General features: G+C 43.9%; 1 protein-coding gene across 2 annotated transcripts in view; it reads right to left on the bottom strand.

The window, feature by feature from the left end:
- The window catches only part of ALK (anaplastic lymphoma receptor tyrosine kinase), a 225,730-nt gene that overhangs the window by 8,643 nt on the left and 205,167 nt on the right, over positions 1–11,920 (bottom strand). For both annotated transcript variants that reach the window (XM_017730126.1, XM_017730125.1), the window contains exons 18-22: positions 11,308–11,406; positions 9,407–9,593; positions 7,162–7,252; positions 6,178–6,242; positions 5,143–5,272 (exon numbers count right to left, since the gene is read on the bottom strand). In XM_017730126.1, the coding sequence (XP_017585615.1) occupies positions 5,143–5,272; positions 6,178–6,242; positions 7,162–7,252; positions 9,407–9,593; positions 11,308–11,406 (572 nt within the window). The remainder of the gene's footprint in view (positions 1–5,142; positions 5,273–6,177; positions 6,243–7,161; positions 7,253–9,406; positions 9,594–11,307; positions 11,407–11,920) is intronic.

The raw sequence follows: 11,920 nt of genomic DNA on the forward strand, positions 1-11,920 counted from the left end.
CTCCACATCTGTGTAGGTTTTATCTTGCCCCTTTGAGCACTGACACAGTTTTGTGTAGCCAATGGCTATGGAAGACTAAGGCTGCCAACTCCTTGTTCCTGCCCCTCTGATGAAGTCCACAGCCCTTGCCAGGAGGAGCCAGATGCTTTAGTGGAAAGGGCAGGATTCGCACCAGTGCTTCTCAGCCCCTGAAGCCAAACCATCAGCTGCTGCCCTGAGGTGTGAATCAGTGAAGCCTGTGTCGAGATTCAGTGATCCTTGTGGCCAGTCCTGGGGGCAGGAGGAAAGTGCTGCTGCCAGAGGAGTGATGAGAAACAACTGGGTGGCAGTGAGTGTTCATGCCACAACAACCATGTGATAGCTAAGTGTTTATCAGCCTTTGTTATTGGACCAAACAAGTGTATCACACTCCTTCGATCTCTCTTATGACACCAACCATGCTGCCCAGTCCCCAAAAGGCACACCTGCCCTTGGGGCTCTCACACCAGTGCACAGACCAGCGTAGCTTCTCCAGTGACGGGGACTGCTGGATCTCCAACCCATCTGTTGTAATGAAGTGTCTCCCGATGGATGCAATGCTGTGCTGGCCATCCCACCTGATCTAAACCACTGCACACTGGGACTGGAAATAAGTCTCTGCTCTGCAGCAGCCAGTAGTTAAACAGTGGTCATTGAGTGGTAAAACTCAAGAAAGAAAATCTTTACATCCTCTGAAGATGTTAGAAAAAAACCTGGCCTCAATACTTGACTAGTGAAATAATTGAAAAATGCTGCATTTCTGTGTGAACAGAGACTGTTTTGTTCAATGCAGGGCCATAAACCAAAATGTGATCGATATTTTATTATTTACATAGAGTAGTTCATTGCCTATGTATACTTAACTGATTCTTTAAAACACTGGACTGCATCTCCTCTTAAACTTCCTCTTTACAGAATAACTATTTTCTGCAAACATAAAGCTGTTCTTTCCCAGCCATTTTGTGGGGAAGAGAGAATAATCTTTTACCTCTGTGAGTTAAAGTGACTCACCAGCTACACAAGATGGCTACAGTAAGAAAGAATGCACATGTCTTCTTTTTCCCTTGCAGGGCATAACCAAGGGGAAATTAATATCTCAATCTACCCATTCCTTGCTCTTCTGAGCAAGGGTCAGAAACCTGAAGTGAAAACTGAGTAAAAAGCCCAATTCTTTACTCTACAATCGATTTCAGACTCAAGCTATACTGCAAAGCAGTCAGTAGGCTGAAGTCACAAGCTGATTTGAACTGCGTGTTTTTTTTCCCTTTTGCCCCCCCCTTTTTTTTTTTTTTTTGCTTTCCTTTCCCTCCTTGGATGAATTCCTTCCACCTTTTATTTGGCTAAATACAATCCTAAAACAGATGTGACTGCCCAGCCAAGGACAATTTAGCCATGTAATTTGTTTGAAAAATGGAGGTTTGGGATTCATTTTGCAAGGGGGCAGCCTTGAGACACACCAAAGGATTCACTTTACAGCTTTTGCTCCCCAGATGAATGGATGATGCCAGCTGCAATGTTCCGCTGCTCGGGGCAGTGGGCATGCTGGAAGCACTGGTGTGACACCTCCCAGGTAAGGCTGAATCTTGCCAAAGGTGAATGAAATTCTGTGTATTGTTCAGTGTAATCACTGCTCTGTGCAACAGGCTGCACAGCACAAAGGAGGGGAATCATTTATCCATATACAATTTCTCTCCCAGAGCTGTGCTTTGATTGCTGTGCTGTGTGTGAGAAAGATCAGCACTGAACCTCCCAGAATGGACAATTCTGCAATGCTCACACTGAGCAAAGGCTCCGATTCCAGGCACCTCTGAATCTACCCGGTTGCCTCTCTGCAGATCAGGGGGAAGAGGTAATCCTATAATAGATGTGAAACTCTATTAGAAATGGAAAAGAGAAATCCTTCAGGGCTGTAAACCATGGACTCATGGGGAATTATGAATCTGAACCTTATGGTGTGGACCTAGCTGGCATAAATCAACATATTTCACAAGAATCACTGGTATTGTATCAGTGATGTTGGACAGAGATATGATCATTCTTGCTTAGAGTCCAGAAAAATCATTACATGTTGGCTGAACTGAAACTGCATTGTTTACATGAAGAACACAGATGAACACCATGCGACAGTGCTGGCAGCATCTCCATCTCATTAAGTTGGATCCCGTGTTCTGATACCTCCTGCAGTTGCTTTAGTTTTCCATTTCATGTCCCTTTCAATGCCTTAAGTCCCCCCTTTGCTTTATTCACTTTCTCCTTCACCATTCCCTCTGCTCCCTTTCCTGATTTTCAGTGGCTAAGTGCATGGCAGCATGCTGCATGTGTCTTGCTCCAAGTCACACAGGTTGTAGCTGGCCAGTGGCAACTGGTGGTCTCTCTAGCATGGTGCTTTCTTTTTCTGTAAGCCTCAGAATTAGTGCCAAGTTAATGTCTTTTACGCCTCTATTAAGTCTATCCAAACTAGCAAATGAATTTGTTGTCACTGGCAAGGCAGTGCAAAGACCAACTGGGGGATGAAGGTAGAGACTGAACATGTAAATCTCTTTTTTGTAATTAGGCTGAGAGCAAAAGTAGGTGGGAAAGACAAGGTAGTAAAAGATATTAGCTGTAAAAGACAAAAGTGGAAAGAAAACAAGGGGAAAAGCAGTAATTCATGTGGTGCTTAGTGCAGAATAAGCAATGCACCTCTGCTACCCAGTCTGTCAGATAGGGCTTGTGTGTTCAATTAATTCCTTTTGGAAACAAAGTTCATCAAAACCTCTTTACTCTGCACTGTCCCTTATCTTTCCCTTCCTTTAATGGGCCTGAAAAGCTAGACGTCCTGCCTGCTATGCCTACCTTCCGCCTGTCTTCCTTGAGTGAGCAATAGGAGGAACAAAGCAGCTCAGGGTTCATTAAGAGCAGTGCAAAGATACATCCAGTAGCACTGAGCCACAGGCCTTATGTACAGAGACTATGTCACACCTCAAGTGTATGCAGAGGGTAAATCCACTTCCAGGGCCAGATCCCATACTTCACAGAGCACAGTGCCCTGCACATGTCTCATCTCTCATCAGTCATAGCCTCCTTGCCTCATAGTTTGTGAGCCAGCAGTCAAAACCACACCAGAGGCCGATTTCTCAGCACTCACAGGTGCCATTGGCTCCTCAGAAGCTGCCCCAGCAGCCAGATAATGAATTACCCTGTCATTCTTGCCAGGCAGACACCACATGGGATGGTTGCAGAAGCAGGGCAAGGCAAGAGGAAAGAAGGTATTAGAATGGAGCAAAACTGTGTGGATCTGTGTCTGCACAGAGTCAGGCTGTCCACGTTCATCTAGCTGTTAAAGAGGGAATGGAAACTGCTTTTCTAATCAGTTCCAGCTTGCAACTACCCATCTGCATTTGAAGCTCAGCTTTCCCAGAGTGTGAAAGACATGGGACTGAGCAAACAACACTCATCAATCCAAGGTCTGCTTCACTCCTGGGAGCAAGTTAAATGCAGAAACCAGGGAGAATCTTCAAGCTGATGGGAAAAGGCGTTGTGCTTGGTAGTTGTTATGGTCAGTCTCAGATAACCTCAAACAGGTCAGGAAAGACAAGGAAAGAAGAGGAATGGGGGGAGCCACTGTGAAGGCAGAAAGAGAAATACGAAGGAAGCAATGGACTGAACCATCAGCCTCTTCTGACATCAGCTTTCACAGGGGCTGCACAGAGCTACTGCTGACAAGAACAGAAGTCCTGGCAAGGAAGAACTCATGACTGGGGTAGGGCCAAATAGAAAAAAACCCCTCAGATCAGAAGGCTCCCATGACTGCATCCTGTCAAGATTAAGGACTTTTCATCTACAGAAGCGGCTGGCTCATTTTACTGTAAGTAGGTAAAAGTTCCTGCTGTGCAGGACTAGTGTTCTTAGTAGTTCCTCACAAGATCTGTAGATCACTGAGCTGGCTCCTCTAATTTAAGGAGCTAAACCCCATCCCGTTTTATGGTCCCCTTCACACATCTAGCACAGCTTGGCCTGGCAGTTTTGAACAAAGCACTGACCTGGCAGCATATCTTGCCTGTGCCATTTTATGCTGCACTGGGTGAGAGTGGAGCCCATGTTGCAAAATACAAACTTCCCCATTCACCTACCACCAAGTTTGGCCCTTTTGTATGAGCATCTCTAGGTGCTTCAGAAAAACAACCTGTATTTATAAAGTCTGCTTACTCAGATTTCAGACTTTCCTTTCTGGGTGTTTAACCTCGTTATCCAGGAAGGAGCCACTTTATTGCAACCTATTCAAGACTGCAGTGCTTCTGAGTCTCACAGACCATTTTATATACCTGAAAACCACACTGCATGGAGAAAATAAAAAGATGATCTGTTTCCAGATGCCTCAAGGAAGAATCTTATTGATATCTGTTAGAGTGAATTTGTGTCTCCCTTGTGCTGATAAAATGCAGCATTTTGTCCTCTGTCGAATTTAGAGACAAAGTATGAAGCTGGGCCCTGGTCTTAAAATGCAGCAATATCTGTGTGACTTTCTGACCCAGGGACTCAGAGAAACTTTATTCCTCTGAAATACTGAATTCTCTCTAGAAGTCATTATTTATTTCTTCCACATTTCTAGCTGACTACCTTTTCCTATTGATGCTGATTTCAGTGGGGAAAATCTTTAAAACTCTGGACTAAAGATATTTGCTATTAAGTTGACAGCTCCAGGCCAGATTCTCTCCTTGACTATGTCAAATTTGAACTGACAGATATCCACAGAAATGCATCTGATCAGCAGTTTAAATAATGGATTTATTTTTTTAATATTACTAGCTCAACACTTCCTCCCAGCCTGCCCCCAGCTGGTGAGAGGAAGGTAAGAGTTGAGTTTAACTTCTACTTTTTAGACTTTGATGTTGGTCTTCCTTTGGGTAGTATTTTCAATGTTATCTAGCAAAGTCTGAGGATAAGGCAGCTCTGCATAGCCCCAGCAGCATCTCTTCCCTCTCCTCCTGGCTTCTGCCTCCACAGTGGTCTCAGAGCAACTGAAATTTTGTGACCATCTAAAACGCTGGGAAATAGTATCTGAGTAGATCAGCTCTTTTACAGCTGAGTGTTTGCCTTGTGGCAGCAGCTCTCTGAATAAAATACAATTTACTCTTTCCTTACCGGTCTAGGCCGTGTCTCCCTCAGGAAGGATTTCAGGTCTCCCCCAGCCATGAGCTCCAGCAGGATGAAGCGGGGCAGGGCCTGCAAACTCACCCCGATGCACCGCACAATATTCTGGTGGTTGAACTTGCTGTGGAGACAGGGACACTCAGTTGTGGAGTAACTTGGACTCAAAAAGCACAATAGCAGGAAAGATTCAAACTTTTTTGCTGCAGGGAGTGTTTTGCTTGTGGGTTTGGTTTTTTTTGGCTTTTTTGTCCCCCCCCCCCCCCCCACCCCCCCCAGAAAGTAACAAATCTCAAAGGTGGGGCAAGTGGATAAAGCTAAGGTACTACCCCTGCATTCTGTGTCTCTCTGCACAGTGCAGGGACTGACAGAGGTGGGGAAGCAGTGGCTTTTGGCTGCTTTTCCTCTCCCTGGTTTCTGCATTCTTTTTGGGCTACAGCAAGACTTGTAGGGGGCAGGAAGCAGAACATGTCTGATAACAGAGAGAAGTCTGCTCTTAATTTCCCCCATCAAAGAGGCAGAAGTTGGGCTAGGGCAGTGTTGTTCCAAGTAACATACTGACATGGGAATCTGCTTGTAGGGTATGTTTCTTGAGGTCTCTAATCCTTCCTTATTTCTCCACCTCTCCAAAGTGATAGGAAAGTAGTTCCATGGATTCTGGGATTCAGACACTGACACATGACATGACAGCAGCATAAAGTCAATGCCATCAGTTGGCTTTGGCTAGTTAAACCCAAATTCCTAAGGTATGTTCTCATCGCTAAGAGAAATCAAAAAATCCTATTATCAATCCTAAAATCTGGGCTTTAAATTTTTAAACTTTGTGTAATGAAAACCAGTGTGGATCCTTTTGAAAATTTAGCCTTTAATCATTTGGTTCCTGTTCAAAGGATGGTAATCCCTATTCTCTCTGTACTAAATCTACTGTATAGATGTGCTGTGAGGACACCACCTATGAAGAACTTTTTTTCTTTATTTTGTTGGGCTTTGCAAGCCTACACAAATGGTGTCTGTGTGATTCATACACACCTAATAATGAGAGCTTCCATGAGGAAGTCGAGCTCATCTTGCTCTGAACACACTTCTGGCAATGTCTGCAAAAGGAAGAACAGGTTGACAAGGAGAAGATACTACATCTTACAGATGTAGAACACCTGGCACTAACACAGTCTGCAGCAATCCTTCTTTCTCTAAAAGAAACCTCACTCTAAGATAACCATTAGGGCATTGCTAAACTAGACTGTGAAGCCTGTTGAAAGGTAAATATGAGAACACCCAGCCCATCAACGCCACTGTCATCCTCCTCCCAGCAAAGGAAATAGCCCGGAGTGCACAGGGAAGGGTTCAATATATGGGACTCTGCTATATAGAAGATGAGGAATGAGATCACAGTTCCTGAGTTCTCTGCAGTTCAATGCTCCTACCTTCCAGCAAGACTGGGATCTACAACCAGCAGAAGGACTCTGCTGCTATGTAACCTTTAGGAGAAAACAAGCCAGCTAGGCTGCTGAAGGCCTGGAGAACTCTACCAGGGTCTCTTAGCATTTAGCGTCACATCCAATGCATATCCATCCTGTAAGGGAGTGGTGATATCCCTGGAGAAGCAGCTATCTCCTACTTGCAGGGTCTTTGATGCATGTGCCAGCAGCTTTTGGCCCAGTGAAGACTTGTGGCCTCTGACTCACAAGGCTTTGGACAGATTACCAACCAGGTGTAGCATAGGGAGGATGGACAGGGGATGGATTTAGTTATCATTCCTGCACTCTAGCTCCATGAGAAATCTTTGCCTATTTACTATTTACAGACCTCTTTTAGTAGTCTCACATGCCCATATACTACAAGCTGTACCATGGCTGTGATGGATTGAAGTGTTGTAAGAGAGCAGCAACATTTCTAGCCACATCCTTCAGTACTTTTAGCAACGCTTCATTCATCTTCATTATTATAATGCATTGGGGCTCTCGGGTGAAAGGTGCATGAAACCATCATGATAACTCATACACTGTCACTTACTTTCACAGCCACCTGCAAGGGAGTGGGGTCGCTGGGGATCCCTGTCACCTGACCTTCATATACCTCACCAAAGGCTCCGTGGCCCAAACCCCTGGACAGACCAGAGAAGACAAGAAGGTTTTACTACAGAGAACACACATTATAACACTGTGGACACAGCTCACAGAACGGGCTCACAATTTTCATGGCAGTGTAACAGGGAGAACTGGATATTGACAATATGCAGGGGACCAGACCTTGGTGAGATCTTTCACAGACCTACTTGTATTTAACTGGAAGAGAAAGCAATCCATGGAAGTGAACAGTCCCCAGTGAATTTGAGCTGCTGGCATTGCAGCATGTAACAGAGAGCACTCATCTTTGGCCTTGGTATCAGTGCTCAGTGGTGGGTGCTCGAAAACAGATCAATAAAGACAGGACTTAAGTCTTGGTGTTTACACACCCAAAATACATTAACAGTTCCCATGATATTTCTGCATCACCATTAAACAAAACATTGAACAAGAAACTAGGAGGCACAATTATTCTCAAAAGACCTGAATTCTAAACCAAATAACTTTTCCTGATTTATTGTGTGATTCTGGGCAAGTACCTTAGCCGGTAAATGGCGATGACAGTGCTTTGTAAAGCACTCAGCTCTAGGAATTTGTGCTGAGAATTGTTTCTGGCAGTGATCATATTATGAAACTTACAGTTTTATTTTGAATAAGATTACAAGAAAAAGAGAAAGGAATAAGAGTAGTCATACAATAGCTCATGTCCCATGTCCTTGTGCTACAGGTTTTACATCCCTGTCTATTCCTCACTCTCTTAATGTTAAGACAACTGGTACAACAACAGCTATTTCACATCAGTGGCCTGTCATAATGACACAGTGAAATATGGCAGAGGATGAGGCTGCACCCCGAGTCCCTCTTAACCCTGCATGGGCTGCACAAATTCCTGCATCTCAGTCTGGGTAAAAGGCTCCCAGTAAAGCTCTTGGCTACAACATGCACTCTCCTGTTAGAGCCAGGTCTGGGCTGAGAGCTGCATTGATTCTGTTCTCTGCTGTATCAGTGGACTGCTTTTGCATGGGCTGTTGCCCTCCTGCCCGTATGAGCAAGGAAAAACAATCTCCTCTGCTGTTGCATAAGCTCTGTCTGTAGTTTTGCCAGGATAGAGACCAGTCTGGGCAGTGAAACCACACTGAGGGCTCATGTTGCCTGTGACTCAACCACTTTGTGTAATAACATTTTGTAGGTATCAGCCTGAGACACCATTCTTGTCTCTGCCTGACCAACCAATTACAAACTGAGGGGATAAACCAGATCTACACAGCTCATAACTCACCCTCCTTCCAAAAAGTCCACTTTCCCTTCCCTTGCCAATTTCCAGCTATATCCTCTGCTATCTGCTTTCCACAGAAAATCCTTTCAAAGTCCAAGTGACAAAGGGAACAGCAGCACAGGGTACACTGGAAGCTTCCAGGGGCAGTCCAGCAAGATGTGCAGGTAAGGGGGAATAAGATAAGAGACAGCAAAATATTGCAGACTGCATAGGCTGCTCTGAGCATCATCTTTTTCAGCAGCTTAAGCTTCCCAGTTTTCCAAGGACTCCTGCTTCCACTTGTTTTTTGTTTTTTGTGTACCACTGCATGGTACCAAGGTACTGTCACATTCACAACTACCTTGCAGTAGAGCAAAGAGTGTAAGAACTCTGAATTTTCAAGTTTTTCTTAGGAGACACTTTTGAGCAGCAGCAGCAGTTCTCATCTAGATGTGATTATCCTGCTGGCTTTATATTCCTGTCCTTTTAATACTGTCTGGCATTTTCAAACCCATTGCTTTCCTTGCTATTGCACTTAAGGATGTCATCGTCTTTACCAAAGATCCCATCAAAGATTTAAAAGAGCCTCCTACAAGCCTCAGCCATCCCAGAATTTCATCAGCTCATAGCAATGGGGCATTCACTGCATAGCCTGTAAAAGATGTATCTGAATTACTGGTGATGACTATTCAGTTCTCCTCACATTCCCAGGGGATGAACACTGCACCTGGAGAAGGTCAAGGTGAATGCCAAAGTCTAGTCCTCTCCACACGAGCCTAACTACTGCAGCTTTATATTTTATGAAAAGGGGTATGAGCCTAAAAGTGTGCAAGAATTTGCATGTGCCTGCACAAAGCTGTGCGTTCACACCTCTCTGGGAGAGCCAGGATATGTGGGTGTACAGTGTGAAGGACGGGGAAGGCAAAGATGAATTTACCGGATGAGGGAGATGTTTTTTCGAGGCACCTCTTTAAGGTCACTAATGGAGGTGGTCTTTCCTGCAAAGCAGTAGTTGGGATTGTAGTCTGTCATGATGGTGGAGGTACGCAGCTTGCTCAGTTTGTATTCTGGGCTCTGCAGCTCCATCTGCATGGCCTGCAGCTCCTGGTGCTTGCGGCGGTACACTGAACATGGAGAACACAGTTAACCACACACAGAGACTGATTTGGGACAGCACTCTCACTGGGATTTGCTGTGGTGTGCCCAGACTTCAGGGAATCAAACCAGCCAGTGACACTGGCATATTTCTCTACGTCAAATAATTACAGATAGAAAATGGGATCTGAAGACATCCAGGAACCTTTGATTTACACATCTTATGAAGAAACAGGCTTGCTCATGGACTGTCTGGAAAAAGTAAATGAATTTCACTTGGAGAGACTCAGAGTTCACAGTTCTGATATTTAGTTCTGCTCTATTTAATTTAACCTGACCTTCCAAATACAAGTCCAGTTTGAAACTTGAGGGAGCTGGGGTATAGCCAACTTTTCTAAATCACACAGAAGTGACTAACGTCTGAAATTAATTATTGTATCATATTGTTCAAAATTGATAGCCTAAGCTGTTTCCTCAGATAACATGATGTATGCAGAAAATAGCTAATTTTTCAAAACTTTCTCTGTTTCTAAACAACAAATAGGACTACATTTGAAGTCAGTTTATGCTAGTGCTATATTCCTTGCATCACTTCACTGATACTTCTGCCATGTCATTAAAAACCACACCTTGAAAGAAGACATCCTGAGGATATCCTTGAAATAGTAACTGATATTGCAGGATTTTTTCCAAAAGAAGATGACAATCATGAGCAGGTTAAATCACTATTGATTTCTGTGGGAGCTGGATTGAGCCCAAAGACTGTGACGGTAATAGGTATTGCATCTTCTCCAGCAGATGTTGCTCAGGGGAAAAATTTAAGGGGTAAACATGCACTCGCAAAGGCAGATGGATGTAATGACCTGTTCACAAACCCTTCCTGTCCTCCATTTTCCTCCTCATTGCCTTTGCTTTGATCTTTTAAGTCGTTGCCCTTTCCTGAGATGGAAATGATAGGCTCGTTGGATGGAAAGAGGATTACTCTTCCACTCCTGAGAAGTATTTAGCCATTGTAAAAAGGTACTGTCAGGACAGAAATCATAGACGTAGGGCCATGTGTGTGCAACTGATAACTCCTGAAATTCTTAAAACTGAAACAGCTGTGTAAATCTAATTTCCTGCTCTAGGTACATCCCTCTCCTCCCCCAGACCATACCCAGTGTGGACAAAGAAAGGTGGCAAAGCTGTGGTTTGAATCCCTGACTGCTTTTCATTGATTCAAATCTATTCTGCTTGCACCAAATGCAGGTGAGCAGATTGTTTGAAATAAGAACATGAAAAGGTGAAAAATACTTTTTAGAATTTCAAATGAAAATTCCAAGAATACTGACATCCTACTAAGTAGCAGTTTGTGAAAGAGGAACCTATGTCAGAGTTTAGGCTTAAATGTCATACATTAAGAGGTAAAAATTGTATGTAGGCATACAAATAAAGAAGCTTTTAGGCATTAAACAGCACCAGATCTCACAAAACCAGAAGCAGCTGTGTTCTGGCAGCTTCGTAGTACAACACAAACAATAAATAAATGTCTCTTTTGTGATGCAGTCAGTAACCGAAGCCTCCTCGAACTGGTCATTGTGGTTAGAAACAACTGCAGAAATCTGAAGTTAAGATGTGTGTGGGAAGGTGTCATTAAATACAGCACTAGCTGAAAACCTGAATCCTTTTGCCTCTCAGGGCCCAATTATCCGTGGCTCGGATCCAGCCCTCCTATGAAAATATCTTTTGCAGAGAAACACTCACCTATCATGATTCCTGAAAACGCCAAAATTAAAGCAGCCACCAATGCTGAAGTCACTACGGACAAGACCAAGGAGAAAGGGAGACGAACCACGGGCTCAGCTGTAACAGAAAGGAGAAGAAGGAATTGTATGTTTGAAATGATCTTCCAGGAGCCACTTTTTTTTGCAGTCAAATGTTTTTCTGCTCTTCCTTCCATTTACTCATCTGCTGCTCCTATAGTGTAGGAGCAACCTCGGGCATGACCAGTTCTCAGGATCTATGATTTCTCATACCTCATTGTTTCACTTTCCTCAATTAATATCAAGCCATTAAAACAGATGGTTCACTATCAATGAATTAACATGTGAACTCCTTGGGTGTGAAAACAAGACCATAAAAACCACGGGCAGGAGGTTGGGGAGGTGGAAAGAACATTACGTTGTCAGGGTTAAAGTGCTGCTATCAATGCCAAATCACAGCAAAAGCAGGAGGACTGCAATATATCATCTAAATGCATGTAATCCAGGCAGAAAAACCTGATAACAGTGTAGTGGAGCTGCATCCTCATGTGGGATCATGCTATTAAGGTTTACTTCACCTTGACAAAATGACCATGCTTTTTACCCATCTTACA

Source organism: Corvus brachyrhynchos, unplaced genomic scaffold (genome assembly GCF_000691975.1).
Source record: "Corvus brachyrhynchos isolate BGI_N302 unplaced genomic scaffold, ASM69197v1 scaffold101, whole genome shotgun sequence".
Classification (NCBI taxonomy): domain Eukaryota; kingdom Metazoa; phylum Chordata; class Aves; order Passeriformes; family Corvidae; genus Corvus; species Corvus brachyrhynchos.